Genomic DNA, 22174 nt, shown 5'->3' with positions numbered 1-22174 from the left:
TGCATTCAGAGTCCGGAATCTAGGTTGTAATTTGGCCCATTAAATCACATATAACTGCAATTAAATTCACCTCGAGTAGAACCAAGGTATGTACCACATCTACCGAAGTTGAGGAAAACTCTGAGGATAGTAGGGACTAAAGCAGAGGGAAAGATTCTATGCTTTCATTTTCAGGTCCTCGAGTGGGTGCTTTGCAGGCATTACCAAACCCATTAGTGGATAGTGAGCTGAGACTGCTCGTTGCCCATCTGGGATCCAACATGTTGCACTGCAAAACAGGGACAGCATAGCTCAGGGTACAAGGCTAGGCCTCGAATACTCATAAACTGGCTGGTGGTAGCAGATGAGGATCAAATGGCTGGAGGTTACCAGGTCACTGTAGGTAGTCAGCAGAGAACAACCGATTGACCTTGCTATAAAGAACAGTGGCTGAAAGGTGCTTTTTGATGCTGAATGGTGGGAACAAGAGCTCAGAACATTCACATGCAACACTATATTTTACAGTTTATGGCAGTGCTCAGTCCTTAATCATTAAAGCCCAACTCCAGGATAATCTATCTGATTGCTGGATTTTAAAATTAATACCTAACTAAATGCCCTTTAATACTTACAGTGTCATAAGATGCACGCGGCTAAAGCTCTCTGGCGCACAGCTGTGTGCAATAGGAATAAGCTAAAGCACACAAGCACACACTCACAGGGTGTGACCCCTCGTTGACCTATAAAGGAAGTGAGGTCATCCAAACACACTGCTGGTTCGTCTTCAGCTTCCTGTGATTCCCACGTCTGTTCCTGTGATCTGTATTACCCGTTGTGACCCGGATTGCCTCATCGACCTCGCTGATCTTCTCCTGACCCGAACTCTGGCTTGACCTTGGACTCCTGCTTTCTAAACGTGTTTGACCCTCAGCCTGCATCTGGACTTACCTGCTATCTCCTGTGTTCGACCCCTTGCTTGTCTTGGATTATCCTTCTGTCTCAGCGTTCCTGTTACTTGTTGTCTTCTGATCTGGACTGTGTTTGACCCATGACCTGCCTCCTGGATTCTGCCTTTGCCTTACGGACTTGCTACCATTGCTTCTGGACCTTCCCACGGGACATCACCTTTCAGCTCTGCTCAAACTACCTGCTGATCTACTAGCAAGTGACTGTCCTACTGGTAGCTTGTGCCTCTTGGTGCAACCACCCTCTGTGCCACCTTCAGAGTGGTCTGCGCCGAGTCACAACAGCGACCGCTCTCGGCATCTTGGCCTCGGTGAGTACATTTATATGATATACAGGTACATTTAGCCACGATCAAGTGATGCTGCAGCTCAAAGTCTGCTCCACTTCTGTTTACTTCCTGCTTTAATCCTTCTATGAATGTCCATTGGTGGGGTACTCTCAGGGTCTAAAAGAGGATGATGTCATCACTGCAAGATGGCAGGACACCAGGGATCTCAGGGAAGGGAATCACAGGGCTGCATTAGCATTCCCCCCACACAGAATCAGTGGCAGCGAGGGACCTGCAGGGAGGCTTAAGCGATATTTGGCTTTTTCAAAGCAAGGAGAAAAATGCCTACTAGCATGGGCTAAGATGGGTTAGAAGGGATCAATGGTAAAAAAGAATATAATTTTAGACCAAGCTAGAACTTTAACCAGCTGTAACCCTTTCCACTGTAAAACAAAAGATAATAATGATAATAAAGTTGCTCAATGGTCCCAGTAGTTCCCAGTGCTTGGTCAGCACAGACTACTCACAAAGTGTTTCTTCATAGACAGGGTTTCCCTAATCTCCAGACATAGAAAACATTGTTCAGCTAACTAAAATATAACACCCAAATCTGGAAATCTAGAGTCACGTTCCAGGCTAGCCTCACAACAATTATCTAGTCCAGTGTATATAGTCTCCAAATCTTTTGCTGAGGATCTGCTGATCTGAATAGCTATGCATAGAGAACAGCTCAAGCAACATATATGGCAACCTTGATGGAAGAAATAATCTTGTATGAAGGAAAATGTCTAGCAAAAAAAATTTTCAGTAGAAAAAAAGTTGAGCCATCTTCCTAGGACACTAATTAAAAACTGGGAGTAGGAGGGGTTATACTGGACTAATCACTGTTTCTTTTTTGCCAATGTCCAAATTCCCCTGCAGGTGGCAGTATGACCCAAAAGTCTCTGAATCATGTCCTTCTATGAATGGGAAAAATGGTCTATCCAAGCAATTTCAATATATATATATATATATATATATTTATTTTTAAAAACTCACTGTGAGTTACATGATCCCTAATCCCTAATTGTGTCACAATTAAAGCCCTGTTTCGCTCAAATTCCAAACTTTTATGCTGAACTGACTGTGAGGTGCACCCTGGGATACAAATAACTGTGCTCCTGTACACCCATCTCACTCATATGTTGTATACATTATCCAGCATTGTTACTTGAAGCATCACTATGATTTATGTAGTATGTGAAGTGATGTAAATTCATCCTGTAGTATGGGATTATCTCTTTCTGAGACTGACCTTATTTCCAAAACAAAGGCCTGAACTTTACAGCCTCCTACCTAGGCGTAAAATGCCATTCAGAGAAAGTATGATGCTGTTTTGTACATCTTTAATGCAGAACTGACCAGAAGAAAAAAAAAAGAAATGTTCCCTTTTATGGGTTGCAAAGTGTCTGCCAGTCTACATCATAGCTTTACATTTTCTGGAGGCTGGTGTATGCCCCAATAAATCATCTTGACATTTTACAGGAAGTTAGGAACAGTGTTTTAAAGAATAATTGTGAGAGCCTAAGCCTACTGTATAGTGAAAGTATTTGGCGTCATATTCAAATTTTATTTTCTATGTGATATGAATGTAATTATGTAATTTTTTTAACCTAATTTAAAATTGACTTTTGTTTGGCTGGTAGAAACATAGTGTTCTTAGCCATCTTCTCATGTATAGGGTCTCTTGTATGTTGTGTTTTTTTTTATCAAGAAATGTAGTCCTTTATCTAGTTTTACTACTGTCACCTGCTATGATTGATTTCCCAAGCTCGTCATAGAATCACAGGTAGAATAAAATATATTACAATAAATTAAATACAATTAAAAGACTTAGATTATTAGCTGAAAATATATTAGGATTTAAATTGCGTTTGTTGTGATCACTTTTTTACTGAATAAAAGTTAATTTGTTTTTGTAGGCAAGCATAGTACACAACCAGCTAGTCGGACCAATGGGAATCACAGAAAAAACACACTGGGGGAAATGAAGATCAACCAGCAACTACAGCCACTGCCAGACTTCATTATCAAAGCAGTTTGGCAGCAAACAACATTTGTGCACCAGTGAGCTGTATGGTCTTGCGCGCACCCCTTCGCCAGCTTGTCAATGTGCATTCTTGTGCACATCTGCAAATTTGTTATGCGCAAGTGCGAGTTCCTGCGGCCATGTAAACTTCTGGCAGGGATGCCAGCTCTTCGAACAACTCCGTTGTGGATGGTACCCTCCCCCCCCCCCCCCCCCCCCCCCGACCTCTGCTCTGCTACTTCCCCCTGTTTTCCAGAAATCTCTGGAAAATAGTGGGAGGGAGAGCAGAGGGTGAAGTCTGAATATTTTTCTGAGACTCCCACTAATCCATGGGGAAGTGTGCCCAGAAGGTGGGGAAAGTATAATGGCGGCAGCTGGTCGGCTAGTGGTTAAAGAGCATAAATTGTAAATTCCACATCTTATTTCCTGACAACCTATTAGATTTGTGGTGGCCCTGGAGCACCTGGACAGTGGAAACACCCACAAAATGACCCGATTTTGGAAAACAAACACTTCAAGGTATTTTCTGAAAGGCACAGTGAGTCTTTTGAAAATTACATTTTTCACCACAAGTTTTTGGAAAATGCAGTTCAAGAAAAGAAAAATGTATTTTTGCACATAAAGTTTACAATTAATAAGGAGGTGATCAGGGATAATATGACTGGTGGGGCAGCGATTAAAGACACTGGCAGCACGGATCTGGGGACATTCTACTGCTGTGGTGGTGATCAAAGAAAATATCAGAGCAACAAGCCATTGTACATGATTATCGCCACAGCGATACAAAATCACCATAGTGTACATATGTACAAAATATATATATATATATATATATATATATATATATATATAATTTTTTTTTACAATATTTTTTTTCATATTGTCACCTGACACTGTACTACTCTGGGGGGTATGATCAGGGTTTTTTTTTTGCACTCTGATTGCTTAAACAGTGGCCATCGCTGTAATAAGCAATCGATAACACTGTTCAAAGATTTCATTCATGAAACATTTGTTTACTACTGTGATGCTGTGATTGGTAACAGCTATCACATCGTACAGGGCCATAGAAAAGGGAGGAAGATAGCAAGGTGATTTATAGGAATTTTCCCCTTGAAGATCAATGGGATGCATGAATTTACAGTTATAAAGATATAAAGATATAAATGTATTCTTATAGAATGTTTTGTTTTAGGTTTGTCCATGAGAAAAAGGATTGGTCAAATTTGGTTGATCCATTATTGGGAAAGGGGGACAGTAAGGCATTGGAGGACCTTGTCACTTGATAGTTGAGAATAATTATATTTTCTCATCTGAGGAAGATGATGAAGTTATTTCTCAGAGAAAGATTAACCTTACCATTAAAGAAGTGAAAAACAATTTGCCTATGTGCCCACGTACCCGGTCCTTCTCACCCTGTCTCCACAACCCCCAGGACAGGCTCTACATTTTTGGGGTTCATCTGATATTTAGAATGTTTTCCTTTTAACCTGGGCTACTATATTTGACTGTAAGTGTTCATGCTATATGCCCCCCTTTTCTTCAGGGGTGACTAAATATATATTTTAAGCATGTATTGTTTGAATTGTTAATTTGATATTTGATTCACAGACATCCTATGAGAAACATCAAACTCATGATGAATTATGTTTCACAAACCACATTGGGATTTATGATGTCTTCCATTCTTTCTGTTGATTGGTACAATCTTTGATAGATTTCTTTATGAAGAGTCTTTACATTCTATGTACTGAAATGTGGAAAATTGTAAATAATTGTTCCTAGTGCCTTTCTTTGTTTTTAACCTATTTTATTCTTATATTGCAAAATAAAATTGGTAATTTTCTTTTATATTCTCTGTGTTTATATGACCCCCATAAAAGTTCCATGTGCAAATAGTTTTTCACTTCTTTGTACGTTTTCTTTTTTGGGACAGATGTATAAGCCTCTGTACTAGACCTAGCAACTTTGAACCCTACTATTAGATCAATCAAAATGTCCTTGAAAAAATAATAAATGGTTGACCCTATTTTTGGATTTGGTACAGAAGGACCTTAGGGAACTCGACTAGACAGGGAAAAGAAAAGAATAAGGATGAAAAATTGGATCTAAATGAATTTAGGAGAAGCAAAGGGTACATCCTCCCTGAAGTAGAGAGCATTTGCCTGGTCATGTGTCTACATTGGTGGTTCAAAAGTGTTAGCTTGAGTTTGGCTTTAATTTTTTTAGTAAATGCCATCTAAATCTGCTAGTGCATCTAACAATACTCTCTACCCTGATTGACAAAGCTGCTATTCAAAAGTGTCACTGTTGCTTGTCCATCCAGAGTGGAGACACCCTAAAAGTGTGTTGCTAGCCAAATCACAAAGTAAAAAAAGATAGGAAAAAAAGAAAAGAAAACTAGTGAAACTAACACATTTAAGGATTGGCAAGCTGCAATAAATTAAATTTTTGAGTTTAATACCATTTTGGTTAGCCCATAAAGGGGATCAATTAAACACGAAACTTTCTGTGCAATCACTACAAAGTGATTGAGCATTTGAAACTCATATATACCATGCAGCATGGAGATGACATAGTGCAGTGATGGCGAACCTTGGCACCCCTGATGTTTTGGAACTACATTTCCCATGATGCTCAAGGACTCTGCAGTGTGGTTGAGCATCATGGGAAATGTAGTTCCAAAACATCTGGCGTGCCAAGGTTCGCCATCACTGACATAGTGAATGTTGGTAGGGCGATTGTCTATGTTTTTTTTTTGTGTTGAGTTATCTTGGGGGAAAAAAACAGAGTCAAGAAGAGTCAAGAAGATTGTACTGAGACATGTAGGCAGCAAAACTTTTATTTGTTTCCATTCAGTGTATGTCCATACAGACATTTGCTAGTGATAAGCTTCTACAGAACCAAGTAATTGCAAGATACATTCAGGCACTACATTAGGTATTTTTTATAGCACAGTTTTACATATAGTATAAAAGCAGGAACACATGCTGCTATTACAGTATTTTGGTAACCTTCCAATTCTACCAAATTGGACTTTTTTGACAACGATGTAGGAAAGCAATGATGTGCAAAACACCCACATTGACAATCATCATCTTTCAATAGACTCTTGCAGACAGACTAATGAAATCTGATTTCTAATTGGCGGCAATGTATTCCTATACATCTTTGCACTGTATTAAAGTTTATGTAAACCCAAAATGTATTTTTTTGTATGTTTTGCATTACGCCTCACCATATACAATTTTCTTAAAGGCTAAGTTTCCATTTGATAAAAAAATAATAAATGCACATCTTTTTTTTTTTTACTCTGCAGCCTGTGAGGCCGCGTACACACGCGGGGACTGTTCGCCCAACTTTGTCCGCTGAACAGTGTTTCGGCGGACAGTCCGCCCGTGTGTGGGCTTTCAGCGGACAGTTTCAGCGAACAGTCCGCTGAACAAGGTTTTTCGGAAATTCCGAAAAACTGTCCGCTGAAACTTTGTTTCAGCGAACAGTCCCCTCGTGTGTAGGCTTGTTCGTCAAACTAAGTTCCGCGCATGCTCAGAAAGGATTTACACGCCGAAAGTTATAATGCAGTGTTTAGGACGTCGTATTTTTCGTCCCGTCGTACGTGCCGTTCACGTCATCGCGCACGGTTTCAGCAAACTGTTCGTTCGTCGTGTGTGGCCATGTCCGTCCATGCTAATTTTGAGCGGACTGTTTGCTGAAACTGTTTGACGGACAAAGTTGGGCGAACAGTCCCCGCGTGTGTACGCGGCCTAAGGCATTACACCTGTGATCAGCAGATCATGAATGCAATGCCTGGATCCTACAGACTTTAAGTACAATGTCTGCTTGTGCCTCCAATACGGGCAGTCAGTCACTGAATGGCAGGAAGATCGATGGAGAGCCGTCGGCTGGGGAGGGCAATGGAAGATGTAGTTCATTCATCATAGAACTCTGTGAATGAAGGATGCGGCCATGTGGATGGAGCCCCGCATGTCTGTGCTGGTTTAAAATTCTGACAACGGATGCAGTGAGAAGGGAAGGAGGGTAGAGCGGGAGGAGAGGAGGCAGGAGCTGGAACATGTTACACGTTCTACCCCAAATTACGAGTGGAACATGTAATATGTTTCAAAAGGTGAACTTATACTTCAAGCAAGCAGATTTTGTGAACTTATTTCAAAAATTCTTAGATGGAGATGCTAACATCATCTGTGATGAAATATGTAAGGTGGAGCTCAGTCAGATTGGTTGATGGCTGATGCCTTGATGTACCATTTACAGTAACCCAAAGGAACGCCACTATCTGTATGTGAGTGTCATATTTCCCTAATGTGTGTTTTATTCTTATCTGCAATTTTAAATTAAATCTGTGAAATGGTTTTACACTATGGGAGCGTCTTTTGCATCTTGTTTTTTTAGCTAACTGGGGCACATGTCTCTGCATCTATCTGTTGGAGGATTGTAACATCGGATGTGTCAGTCCATCTAGGTAAGCGCTGCTAGAACTCTCTGTTTATACAGGGGTCATTACAAACTTGTAAGAGCTGCACTGAATGTCCTTACACCGGGTGTTTGCTTTCTTTCTTTTTGGTTGGAGTTTCTCAATGCATGAACTTCAACCACTTCTGGACCGCCCACCGCATATATACTGCGGCAGGGTAGCCCGCCTGTGCAAAATCACGTACCTGTACGTGATTTTGTAAACGTGATCTGGGGGCGATTGAATACAGCGGGAGACAATCAACGGTCCAGTGGCTGCAATGGCCGCCGGGACCCACCAACCACTCGGGGGAAAGGCAGAGTGGCGGTCTGCCTATGTAAACAAGGCAGACCGCTGTTCTGCCAGGGAATAAAAGAGAGATCTTGTGTTTCAGCTAAGCTGAAACACGGAGCTCTCTTTTCGTCCAGTGCATCCACTCCCCGTACAGTTGGAAAACATTCTCTAGGAGCACACTTAACCCCTTGCTAGCCCTTGGTGTTAACCTTCTCCCTGCCAGTGTCATTTATACAGTGCTGATCACTGTATTGGTGTAATTGGTTCCCAAACAGTGTCACTTAGTGTCAGATTTTTTCGCCGCAATGTTGTAGTCGTGCCAAAAAATGCTAATCGCCGCCATTACTAGTAAAAGCAATTAAAAAAATAAAAAGTCCATAAATCTATCCCATAGTTTGTGGACGCTATAACTTTTGGGCAAACCAATCATATTACGCTTGTTGGAATTTTTTTTTTTTAATTGGCGGCCTTTTATTGTTTATAACGCAAAATAAAAATGTCAGAGGTGATCAAATACCACCGAAAGAAAGCTCTATTTGTGGGAAAAAAAGGATATCAATTTTATTTGGGTACATTTGAGTACAGCGTCGCACAACCACGCAGTTGTCAATTAAAGCAACGGGGGGTCAGGAAGGGGGTAAAACCTTAAAACCTTCCAGACGTCAAGTGGTTAAAAACATGCGTTGATGTTATTTTGTATTAAAAGATTTTTTCTTTATTTTGAAACACATTTTTTTTCATTTTACTACTATGGACATTTAGTGATCATTTTTATTCACAAGCTTTATATACATGTTTTTTTTTTTATAATTTATGTATCACTTGATACGTCAGATATTGTTATGTTTGTCACTTGACACATTAGTACTGCTCCTCATTACCATACAAATCTTTAGAGTTAATGCAGTCAAACTCAGTGCTGGCAGCTTTTTGTTGTTCTTTTTGCCCAAGCGCAGTGTTCTCCATTTTTTTGGAGATGCTAACAATACTAAGTCACTGTCTTTCAGAGTATTTTTGTCAACCCACCATGCACACTCCTTCAGTTAGCCATTGGCTGCTTAACAGGTAGACAGAAGGAATGCACAAACTTAATAGGCAGTTCAATGGCCAAATGATGGCGTGCTTGGCATCCTGTCAATGCTGCTGCTAATTTTGAGGCAGTGGTTTAGTGTTACCAGCCTGCAACTACAAGTGCCGGTACTGGCAAGATCTCCAGACAAGAGACTTTGCAACGGGTTTGCTGAAGAAAACAGTATACAGGCATGGTGTCAAACAGATTTTAGGTTTACATATACTTTAAATACAGCCCTTTTATAAAAAAGGACAAAATAAGATCAACAGGTGGAGAACCAAGATGGGATCCAAAACTTGTTAAGGTTAGAGAATTAAAAATGGAAACATATTATTGATGTCCTTATTTAGGTTCTTATGGGACACTAAACATCTGCCAATGACACTAGATGTTGACTAAACCGGTGGTAAATGGGCAGGTGTGGCCATGAATAACTAGACAAAAAGGTGTCTGGGCTTTGAATGGATTACCTGAGCAATGATACCCACAGCAGTGCTCTCCATTGGTGCTCACATGGTACTTTTGTCCTTTCCTCTGCTCTATAAAGAAAAGAGTGGGACCATTTCCAGGTAATTTTTTCCAATAAGTTAGGAATTTCCCATGCAACAGCTACCTCTAATTGTAAACAATAATCAAAATTCTGAGCATCTTTTTGTATTTTTTGGCCTGTTTGTAGCTACCTTTAGTCATGGCTTATAAATAATATAACTTGGCCAAAGAAACAGTAAATAAATCATGTTGTTGGTTGTTTGCTAAATGAGAAGTACATGAAATTTGGTTCTCTAAGAGCTATTGACTGATTCAGTGCAAAATAACAATTACAATTATTACAATTTCAAAGCAATAATTCTCACTGTAACTTACACTTGTGCTAATATCAATGGAAACGTGAACTTTCTTCTCTAAAGCAAAACACAAAATAACAAGCCTCTGTGTCCAAAGTAAATAGTTCTATGTAGCAAAGCAAATTTGTTCACATTTAAGTAAGCCTGTTAAAATGTAAAACCCTTAAAGCTAGCATAAGTTAAATGCCCTCCTGGGGATCATGGGGGAAGGGGGGTGCCCATTGCACAAATTGCAGCCTTTAGCTCCATGTTGGAGTTCTGGCATGCCCTCTTGCTAGCTATGCGCCTGTTTGTAGCTCAGGAAGTTGTTCACATTGCATTAAGGGATGCAGGCAGGTTCTTCCAGCTCCAATTTGAACCTGAAAGATACAACTTACATATTAAAGTGGAAGTAAACTCCCCTATCGTTTTCAGCCAAGGAAGCTGCCATCTTTTCCTCTGTTTAATCTTCAACTGCTATGGTGCCACACATTTAAATCGTTATGACACCAGCCATTGGATGGTTTGATAGTTTGGCTGAGAGCACAGCCAATGTGCAGTTAGCATTCCCGGCATGCCTTTTTTTTTTTTAACTGTTTAAATCGATGGGTTTACTTCCACTTTAAGCCACTAAGATGCGAAGGGGGGCATTTTGTAAAAAGGACTGTTTACATGTATGTCTCAGTATCTGCTTCTATAGTATGATGGCTTTATTGGTTTTACATCAACAGTTTTATTTTATATTGCAATGTTAAAAATATCAACATTTTTTTATTGCTGTCAAAGGCAGTGTTGGCAAATCTGATAAATTTACCAGCTGTGGAAAAGCAGAGTAACTCATAGCAAGCAAGCGCATCAGATTGTTCTAAAAAGATCAAAAATGGTTGCAATTAGTTAATGTATATCTGCATAGTGTTACATTGCCCAAATGAAAACATTCTTGGGCTTATTTAAAACTTAACTCCAATCAGGTAAAACTAAAAAATCAAGTAATACAGATATATATATTAAAAAATGTAATATATTTTTAGATGCACCCATTGTACGTATCTGAATTTGAATTGGAATCAGTGTTCTGTTATCCCCTGTACGGCAGGATCCCAAGTAGCCAATCAGGATTGCTGCATGTACATTTGCTGACAAGGGACATGCTCACAGGAGGAGAGAGCCGAGTAAGCAAAGGGATGAGCTTATTGGTTTGCTGCTGTTGCTTCATTGTCCAGTTACAGGCTGGTTTCGGGGAGGGGACATGTGTCCTGAATGGCAGAGCTGTGAGCTTCAAAACTGCATAGACAGAAATGCAAATACTCTGGCAGTTAGAACCACACCTGTAAAGGTATTTTTAACTGTGAATTTAGCTGGCTGTCTGGAGTTTAGCTTTAAACATGATGTAAGGATCACTAATGTGCAGTAACCTAGCCTAACAAATTATTCATATTGTATCAATTCACTGGTAATGTGTAAAATGTGTGTTTTGGTTATTTTGTTTACTGCATACCTACTATACTAATACATATGTATACATTACATGATTTTTAATATTTAATCCATTAAAGAACAGCTACCCTCGAAGCTATTAGTTTTGCACAGTTGGTGACACATACTAGCTCCTCAGCAACTTCACTAGGGTGATGGCACCACCCAAATTCTATGAAACACCAGTGACAATGGTGCCACACAAATTCACTGCAACTGCAGTGGCAACATGGCACCAGCAGTTTTCCTGACTTCCCAGTCAATTATAAAGTCAGCTGATGGTATCGCACTTCCCAAATAGATTCACATAATGTAGAATACACGGATGTTTTAGATCCATTTTTAATAGGGTGACGCCTTTTTATTTTAGCCACATTAGGGAAGCAGAAACAACTGCGAGGGAAACTGTCGCTAAAGAGATGCTTAAAAGGCTGCAAGTTGCCCATACAAAACTAACAGTGGGAGCTAGCCTCTAATCACATTCTTTCAAGTTAAAGTATTCTCAGTATTAACATCTACCCTTAACGAGCACCAGAAAATCGGTGACCATTTTTTTTCTGTAGGAGTAAATGCTAGCATAGCTCAAGCACTTAAATGCCTTTCTTTTAAATAGGGTTGCCACCAAATCATCTGAATCCAGAAAGTGAACAAAATCTTTGCATTCCTGTGAAAATGTAAAGGGTAGAAAGTATTTGCATTGTGTGTGTGTGTGTTTTTTTTTTTTCTGTTTCACATGTTTTAAGTAGCAACCCATATAATAAATTTAAATATTCCTATTTAAACCCCCTTACCTAAAAAATATAATAAATAAAAATATTGCTAGCTATGTTTATATGCAACGATACTCTAAAAAAAAAAAAAAAAAAAAGAAATGAAATAACTAATGTTTGAGTTGCAGCACACTGATGACTCAAACAAATTACACCTAATCTAAAAACAATACAGAACTTCATAGGTCCTTGCGTCCTTAAACAGATACCCATCTATTTTAGCATACAAAGTCTGGATTCTGCAGTTTAATTCTTGAGGACTATTTAGAATTTGTAATTCTGTGTGGTCACTGTCCTGGAATTGTCTGAGTGCTCCATTTATTGCTCCCAAACACAGCGTGTAAAATCTTTTACTGTGAACACTACTATATAGTGTGTAATGTAATATATTGCAGCTTATCGGTTCTTAAATGCAGTGGCTGCAGTAGCTTTATTATTTCGTTTTTTGTTTTTTTTTACCTTTTTTTTAGGTAATCCTGTAAATGACACACTTCATGTGCTTTTGTATCTAGAGAAGGAGCAATGGTTTTCAAACAGGCCGGACTTGCTTGTCTATATTTATCTCCATATCATAGTGGGTTGATGGGCCTAGCAGCTTACATAAGAAAGATAAGGATAATTTTGCTTTCACTTCAACTCACAGTAAGTGGCAAGAACACCACATTTGTGTTACAATCAAGTATTTTCTGTACTTGCGCGTTCTTAGCCTGAAAATGGAAAACCAATGCAACCACCACATTGAAGAACAGGTAAGCTGCAATATATCACATTTTTGTTTTTAGGTTTCTTTTTTTAATAAGTTCTAGAAGAACTTTAGACTTTGCAGGAGTGATCAGACAGCCCATAACTATGACAACAGGTTCATAAGTGTGTCTACTTAGCAAAAATGCTTATGAGCCTTGTCCCAACAGGTCTTGGCTAAATATTCTGGCTTTGGCATATATAGAATCTCACTGTGTCTTTTAATACTGAAAGCAATTTTATTATTGGACAGTGCGTGGATCACAAAACCTCCAAACAAAATGTTCTCATGTTCTTGTTGTACACAATACAAGTACATATGAACAATTGTGCTGGGAGGGCAGATGGTTAATGTATTGAATACGCACATATAGCATGTATCTTCCACCGACTGGAACATATGTTGTCCTATCACTAGCCCCTGCACTACATTTTGTAGTATAATCATGGTTTTTAAGTAAATTTCTCTGTGCTAGCCTACATTATGTGCATGTGCCCAGCAAGGGCTTAGGATGACAGAACTGTATGCAGTCAGGCCACAGAAGACAAAAATACCCTTTGGGTCCTAATCCCAAAGAGACACTAAAAATGGTTTTACATTATAACAGTGATTATTTCATGTCTGATCATTTTTAAAGAGAACCTGTTGAGCTTTTTGAATTAAATAAAAAGTGGTGTCTTTTCTCTATGTTTTATGTAGCACATTACTAAATTTGTAGGTCCTATTTATACAAGCAGTGTATCCAGATAAATCTTTGTCTAGTGCATATCAATATATGCAGGGGTCAGCTTGTTATGTAGTTGTGCAAATCTATAGTTAGTGCTCTTGTAAACACAAGCAATTAAAAAAAAATACTGGACATCTTTAATACAATAGCCCAATAGCTATTATATGGCAACCTCGCAATGCAATAACAAGTAAACAATCTAAATATATGTGTATATATAAGTCCAAAGCCCAGCATGGCTTTAACTAGGCCAATGACTTTATTAGTCATATTTTGCTACCAATAACATGCAGTGCATACCATTGGAACAAGTCTATGAGATTAAGGCACATAATACACTAAACTCCTCTGTGTTGTAACATAGAGATAAACAAAAGTAAAATGAAATATGAACATACATACGTCCTCCATGCCCCAGGTGTGAACAAGTATGCATATTTTCTACATTATTTTAACTTTTTTTGTCATATCACCTGATCCTTTTTAATAGCGATATTTAGAAGTGCTAAAACCCACGTGAGACAGGTTAAAATAAAAATACAATGACTACTAGACCTTTTGGAGGTTTGATTCCCAGGGTTATAGCACATCTAAATTATTTTTCTCTCTTTCTTTTTTTCTTTTTTTTCTTTTTTAGCAAACTTTAAACTACGGTATAGAATAATCGCACACCAATAAATAAAGCTAAGTATTTTACCATACTATAACTGCACCTACTGACTCTAAAAATGTTACTTTTTTCTATTTTTATATAAATATTTTTTAAATTTCACAAAAACATACTTTTGTTTAATATTAGTTACAGTAGAAAATATTAGATAAAGTAGTATCGCTAGTCGCCTTGCTACATATAGAATTTGGTTTTAATTTTCCATAAACTTCTTATAAATTCTACTATTAAATATTTGTGTAAATAGTTCCTTATCAACACACTAAAAGGCACTCGTGTTATTTTGTAGATAATAATGAGTAACAAGTAAGAATAAATGTACTTAAATATGTTTTTTTCTATTTGCTTTTCATCCCATTGCTACAAGAATTCTGTATATGTAAAAGCTGCATATATTACAAAAGTTAAAAAAAGTAGGCAAAACTAAATAAAATGGGTAAAGTTAGGTAAATGTTTCATATAAATTAATTTTTATTAAAGCATTTAAATGGCAAATTATGCCTATGCTAAAAGTATTGTATAAGCATGGGTTAGGTCCAAACTCAGGTTCAGACGGAAACAAGAAGGAAGCTGTAACAAAGGGGTGCTTGTCACATCTATGACCTAATATGGCCGCATTGCCATATTTGGTAATGACATCATAAATATATACGGTATTTGCAGTTGATCTGGCAGGAGTAACTTCTTGATTCCAGTTTTGGTCTGAACATAAGTTCAGACCAAATCCATGATCACCCCCAGTAAGCATGATTTGCTATGTAGCCTGTATACCATATTTATCAGATTCTTAGACATGTTAATGAATAGGGTTTAACTTTCTTTGGGGACTTTTGGCCAGATTGAAGGTGTGACCTACTTTATCTCCTAATTCACATTGAGATTGTTGACAAGAACGGTATTCTGACATACAAAATCTGCTTATCTAACGTTTAGTAATTCTATAAATGCACTCATGCTAAATCATCACACAAAAGATACATCCACACACTACAATATTTTACTTAATAAAGGTTTGCCAGGCCAGCTTTGATACAGCACAACTTTCAAATTCTTAGCCTCTGCTGGATTTTTTTCATTAGTATTCTACATTACTTACTATTCCATGACTGGGCCATAGAAAATCTGATAATTACAGGGATACTATGCAAACATTCTGTAAGCCACGCTGTCCATAATTGTCACCTATATGGTTGCAGTGCATAGTGTCTTTGCAGCTTTGTAAGTATGAAAAAATGGTTCAAAGCACATAAAGGAATATTAAACCTACAAACAAAAATATAATAAATTGCAGATTTCTAATTCTTGGATGTGAAGACTGCTTTAATTTTCTTTTAGGTTTTTTTCTTTATTTTCACCTGATGATCCAGCCAGAAAGTCTGTCATTTTTAAATTTACATTAGCAGACCAAGTAGCAGTTAGAGAGTTGAGATAAAACATTTATAACTGACAGGAGTGTTTTCAATGGTCAGCATTATTCAAAAATGTAAAACCTTTATCCCAAAAACAAACAAAATCTGATGCAATATCTGCATATAAAGTATAAGCTGGAGTTCAGCTTTCATTTGTTAGTCAAGTCCATCTACTGTAAATCTGCTAGTCTAACACTACCAGTAGCGGCTGGTGCTCTATTTTTTTGAGGGGGCCGCAAACAAACCACTCTCCTTTCAGTCGGTCAAACCACCCCCTGGTCGCTCTGTTGGTCAGTCGGTCGGTCAAACCCCCCACCCCACCCCTGTCGCTCATCTGTCCATCAGCCACGCACTTACCCCATCCAGGCCGTGGGCAGCTTCCCCCTGCATCTCCTCCTTGGCTCCTCCCCCCCTGCTCCCACATATATGGTAATTTCTCCTCTCAGCCAATTGGGTCTTAAGACCCGATTCCTGATTGTCCAGGAAGGAAAGCAGAACACAGTAGCGAATATTAATTCACTATTGTCACATAGACCTTTTTTGAAGCCAATTAGAGCCTCAGGCTCTAATCACATGCTTCAAAAAAAATAAACACCATTGAAATACCTGCATCCAGCTCACTACATGTAGATTAGGGGCCGGTGCATGGATTAGGGGGCCACTGAACACTACACTCCCCCAGACTGACAATGTGCTGTCCAAAGGTATTTGGTTTACTACTTCATCCAGAATGCAGACACCCTAAGACAGGAAGTATGTTACTAGCAGGATCACCGGGTGAAATAAAGCAAAAAGGCTAAAAAATAGCTTTAAAGTAAAAAGTCTACATGCACGTGACTCTGCCAACATACCTACACAAGATATTTCCCCCTGCATCTTTACTTAACTTTTCACCCATCTCTGGCCCTAACTTTCATACCATAAAAAATACATCTACACTTTACCATTAAAGGATTGTTCATTAGTGTTCTTGTTCATTAATGAAACTATGCCTTGCCCTTGCAAGACAAAAGCCCTTCATGGTAGCACATACATTTTCACTGCTCTGCTACAGTACCTCTATGTAATGAGAAATATCTGGTGCATCCTGGTATGTTACTCCCATGTGCCAGCACCATTGCTTGATTACTGGCCACTCAGAAATCTATTGGTGTCAGATGTGGGGAGAAAGTCTTTTAGTGCTTTCTAAGCTGCAGTTCATCAGCTTGTGGCTTACAGAGGGCATGGCATGGGAGTAAAAAGGGGTTAGTCATGTGCAGCTGAGGAGGGCGGTAATTGAGGAAACTTGTTGCTTTGTCCTGCATGGACCAACTACAGGTTCACTTTAAAGGAAACCTGTACTGAGAAAAATATGGGGCTGTCATTGCTGCTCTCTTTCTGAAAGTTCTTTTTCTGTCTGTCTGGCTTTCCTAAAGCAGAATGTGCCTTACCTTCCATTCACCATCTTTAGATCAGTCTCAGAATCTATAGCATTTAACTGGAGAGCTACTGACATCACTTTAGCCCTCACTGTTGTTTTGTTTCTCAGACTGACACTGGCAACTCTCCAACGAGAAGCTGCAGAATTTTGTAAGACTGGCAAAAGCAGGAGAAAGATGGCACCTCTAAGACTGACATCAGGAAAATGGAGAGGACCTATTGTAACTTTTTCTAATGGCTTTAAATCTGCAAGAATGTGATATAGACAGAAGTAAATAGTCTAATTCTAAAAGGCACTACACTGTATTTTAGTGTGCCTTCTCATATGCTTTGATTTAATTAATCTGTAAGCCTAGAAGGGAAACAAAACCTTGTAAAGCTGGGGCTTTGTAATAATGTCATATATCTGAAGCATGTCATCCTGCAAAGCTCTATAGACTGTAAATGAGAAAAGAATCTGTGCTGTATTATCTATTAAACAACACAGTGATCCCACTAATAAAAATAGCAATATTTTAGAAGTAGAAAATCCTTTTTTTTTTTTTTTTTAAATGATGGTTTGGGAATATTTTGTTCTGGCGGACAGACTATGTATTGCCCAATCCCTCTATGCTTAGAAAGGTGCCGGGGGACCATGATATAAACAGTAGAGCAGCACTTCCTTTTTTGGCGAAGATGCACTTCATTTATTTTAAAACACTATCCACGGCGGCTCTAAAAATACCATACATCTGGTTGCTTGGCACTCTGCTTATTTTTCTGCTAGGATTGCAGCTCTGTGTTCAATCTCCCATCAGCATCATCCGAACAATGACTTTTCCATGTACTTTTACAAAGCTGCTCTAGAACTGTATATTTAATAAACCCTTTTGGCGTCAAGGAGGTAACTTTTCCCACAGCCGTAAATTCAGATCAGGCAGTGGTTATATACACAATGTGTTGTAATGTTTTAGAAACAGAGTTACAACACATTTCATATTGCTGCTCTGTCACTAAACATGACAACTCAGGAGGCTAATTTAATTCTGAAAGTGGTGCTTGATGTATCATAAGTGTAAACGATGGCCTTGACTTTGAGTTTGAAGCTTAAGTAATCAGCATTATAACATTCAATCCGTTTCCACAATTTCAGTATCATTTAATACCAGTCACTAAAACCTAAAGTTCTGATGACTTTTTCAGCCACCATAGGATATATGATGAATCTAGCAGAAGATTCTATTTCTGTCAAACTTCAAGGATTGCTTATAAGTCAGTGGTGACGAGTAAAAACTGAAATGCATTTTTCCATGTGTCCATTTAGGTATACTGAATAATACTACACATGTGGTTTATACCCATCTACTAGAGCTCTTGATTTAGATTTTAACAAATCCTTGATAATTGAAAAAATAAAAATAAAAAATCACACAGGCACAACAACGTTAGCTGTCAAACATTACACATATACACTTTGCATACATTTCTTAAATTTCTTAAAACAAACATTTGCATTGTACTCTGTTGTACGATGGTATTGCTTTTTTAGATTTATAAAACTGATTTAACTGCATCATCATTTTCAGTGTTGAAAACATGCAAAAACGTGTGTTGATCAATAGGCTTGCTTTTCTCCTGGCCGCTTGCCTCCAGCAAAGGAGCCATTGGTACTTCTTACACATTGATGGCGTGGGCATGCTTCTTGCAAAGAGGCTTGTCCTTTTTAGAATAAAAGGGTTGGCCCTCCAGATTCACATGACAAACCTGTAATCCAAAATTATTATGTTATTTAATGTTTCCTAAATAATTTTTCAATTTTTTTAACATGTGTAGTTAAATTGTTAACTAAAGGACTATAGCCTGGCCTATACATTTGTCTACTTTATTGGACCTCACATTGCAAAGCACAAAATTATCAGACGTGGCAGAAAAATATGCTACTTTACTTTTGACATTGCGGTTTTTCTCTTCTTTTTTTATGCACATTCCAAAACCTGTTTTGATTATGACAAGATATGATGGTCACGTGGAAAGTAATACTCACGGCACAGATGAAACAAGAATCATGCCAGGTGTGGCCAAGGGCCTCAATGAACTTGTCTCCAGCTTCAACAGGGAAATCACATCCATGGCATTTTGTACTGAACAAAGCAACATAATCTGCAAAGCAAACAAGTATGCTATGAGCTGGTTGATCTATATCTTCTTGATATCACTATGATCCCAAATATTTTCTCCTATTCAGAGCTGTGTTAAAATCATATTAGTATGCAAACATTACCTTATCTATCCTTAATGAACATTCATAGTAAGTACCCATTAGAAAACTGAAGTGATCACTTCTCATAAGTCACTTGCTATTTCTTAGACAAGTGGAAATAAATTGCTTAGTGTTTCACATAAAAGCTTTCAATGTATACAGTTTTTTAGTGATACAAAGGTGTCAAGCCTGCTGTGGTGCAGGTAATGACAACTTCTACTGAGGTTAAAGAAGGAACTAGATAATCTGTCGTTTTTGGAGGGGAGGATAATTCCTATAATTAGTAACCATTTGCATTCATTGCAACCCCAATTCTAAAAAAGTTATGTAAAATTTACATAAAAACAGATTACAATGATTTGCAAATCTCAAAAACCCAATTTTTATTCCCAATAGAAAACATATGACATTTTTAACCACTTGCTTACTGGGCACTTAAACCCCCCTCCTGTCCAGACCAATTTTCAGCTTTCAGCGCTGATGCACTTTGAATGACAATTGCGCGGGCATACAACACTGTACCCAAATGAAATTTTTATAATTTTTTTCCCACAAATAGAGCTTTCTTTTGGTGGTATTTAATTACAGCTGGGAGTTTTATTTTTTGCTAAACAAACAAAAAAAGATGCAAAAAAAAATCATGTTTAATAGTTTGTTATAAAATTTTGCAAACAGGTCATTTTTCTCCTTCATTGAAGTGCACTGATGAGGCGGCACTGATAGGCTGCACTGGTGGGCACTGATAGGCTGCATTGATGGGCACTGATAGGCTGCACTGGTGGGCACTGATAGGCATAGTTAAGGCGGCACTAATAGGCACAGATAAGGCGGCACAGATGGGCACAGATAAGATGGCACGGATGGGTGGCACTAAGGGGCACTGATAGGTACCACTGATAGATGGGACTGATGGGCACTGATAGGTGGCACTGATAGGTGGCACTGCTGGGCACTGATGGGCGGCACTGATGGGCACTGGTAGATGACACTGATGGGCACGGATATGTGGCACTGGGGTGCAGCACCTTTGTTGAGGCAGATTGTGGGCACTGCTGGGTGGCACTGTGGGCACTGCTGGGTGGCACTGATGGGGCACTTATTTCTTAATGAGGTGGCACTGGCAGGGGGCAGGTGGGCACTGGCAGGGGGCAGCTGGGCACTGGCAGGGCTGGCCGTGATCGGGACTGATGTCCCGATCACGGCCGCCGGTGATCGGCTTTTTTTTTCTGTCAGCGTGAGGAGGAATAGTAGCCGATTACCGGCTCCGTTGTATCACATGATCAGCTGTCATTGGCTGACAGCTGATCATGTGATAAGGGGTCGGGATCAACCCCTTGCTCGGATCAGTGATCAGGCGAGTCTCATAGACTCGCCGATCACAGAGCACGCCGCGCGCGCCCCTCAGGGGTCGCGCAGGCCGCTCGTGCACGGGACAACGTCAATAGACGTAGTCCCGGCAAAGGAGGTCTGCTCTGTAGCCGTCATTCGGCTATAGCGTGGGTCTCAAGTGGTTGAACTGATAAAATGTGCAATTTTAAAGTATAAGTAGGTTCAAAGCTCTTTTGCCCATACTTCTCCTGTGGGTCACAGGAGTGCATTTAATCCTGCACGCCTGTGACCCAAATTCAGCCTATAGTGGGCTAAAGTCTGCTGTCAGCTAATGTCACTCAACCAGGCTAGGCTCTGAAGGAATCCCAACTTTATTGTTGGGATCCACCCAATTGCCTGAGCATGCTGAAAGGCTGAACCAGCTGCTCCCACCCCCTCCACAGCCCAGTGGTCCAATGAGAACTAGAGGGGCAGAACGGTGACTAATAGTTACTGGCTCTCTGCTCACTGAAGACCAAGAACTGAGCAATCAGCAGTCTTTGATCACTCACTCCTCGGTGTAAATGAGGCAGGGGAATTAGGTAAGTATGTATGTTTGTTATTTTGAAATCCCACACTTCTCTGTAAAAAAAAAAAAAAGGTAATTTTGAAATTGATGGCAGCAACACGTCTCAAAAAGGTTTGGACAGGGCAACAAAAAGCTGGCAAAGCAAGTGGTAATAATAGGGAAGAGCTGGAAGAACATATTGTAACTAATTAGGTTGATTGGCCAAAGGTCAGTAACATGATTGGGTATAAAAAGAGCATCTTAGAGAGTCAGAGGGTCTCAGAAGTAAAGGTGGGCAGTGGTTCATCAATCTTTGAAAAGCTGGGTCTAAAGATTGTCAAACAATTTCAGAATAATATTCCTCAACGTAAATTTGCTAAGGCTTTCAATATATCATCATTTACAATATATGATATCATCAAAAGAGTCCAAAAATCGGAAGAAATCTCTGTGTGCAAGAGACAAGGCCGAAATACAATATTAGATGCCCGTGATTTGTGGGCCCTCAGATGGCACTGCATTAAAAAACATGAATGATTTTGTGATGGAAATTGCTGCATGGGCTCAGGAATACTTCCAAAAATCACTGTCTGTGATAGGGATGAGCCGAACACCGCACCAGAACTTTTGAACGGACCGAAAATTCGTACGAACTTTAGAACCCCATTGAAGTCTATGGGACTCGAACGTTCGAAATAAAAAGTGCTAATTTTAATGGCTAATATGCAAGATACTGTCCTAAAAAGGGTTTGGGGACCTGGCTCCTGCCCCAGGGGACATGGGTCAATGCCTAAAATGTTTTTAAAAATGTCTGTTTTGGCGGGAGCACTGATTTTAATAACGATTAAAGTGAAAAAAGGTGAAATATTCCTTTAAATATCGTGCCTGGGGGGTGTCTATAGTA

The 22174-nt window shown here is 39.2% G+C and overlaps 1 protein-coding gene across 1 annotated transcript in view; it reads right to left on the bottom strand.

Moving 5' to 3' along the window:
- Positions 1 to 14780: 14780 nt before the first annotated feature.
- LOC143929764 (LIM domain-binding protein 3-like) overlaps positions 14781 to 22174 on the bottom strand; it is a 110561-nt gene continuing 103167 nt past the window's right edge. Inside the window, exons 10-11 of the mRNA XM_077453740.1 lie at positions 19179 to 19294; positions 14781 to 18898 (exon numbers count right to left, since the gene is read on the bottom strand). Of these exons, the coding sequence (XP_077309866.1) occupies positions 18809 to 18898; positions 19179 to 19294 (206 nt within the window). The 3' untranslated portion in view covers positions 14781 to 18808. The remainder of the gene's footprint in view (positions 18899 to 19178; positions 19295 to 22174) is intronic.

Source organism: Lithobates pipiens, unplaced genomic scaffold (genome assembly GCF_037356315.1).
Source record: "Lithobates pipiens isolate NorthernLeopardFrog02 unplaced genomic scaffold, aLitPip1_a1.2 Scaffold_25, whole genome shotgun sequence".
Lineage (NCBI taxonomy): Eukaryota > Metazoa > Chordata > Amphibia > Anura > Ranidae > Lithobates > Lithobates pipiens.
The sequence above is the reverse complement of the archived record's forward strand: the minus strand, read 5'-3'. Positions and strand labels throughout refer to the sequence as shown.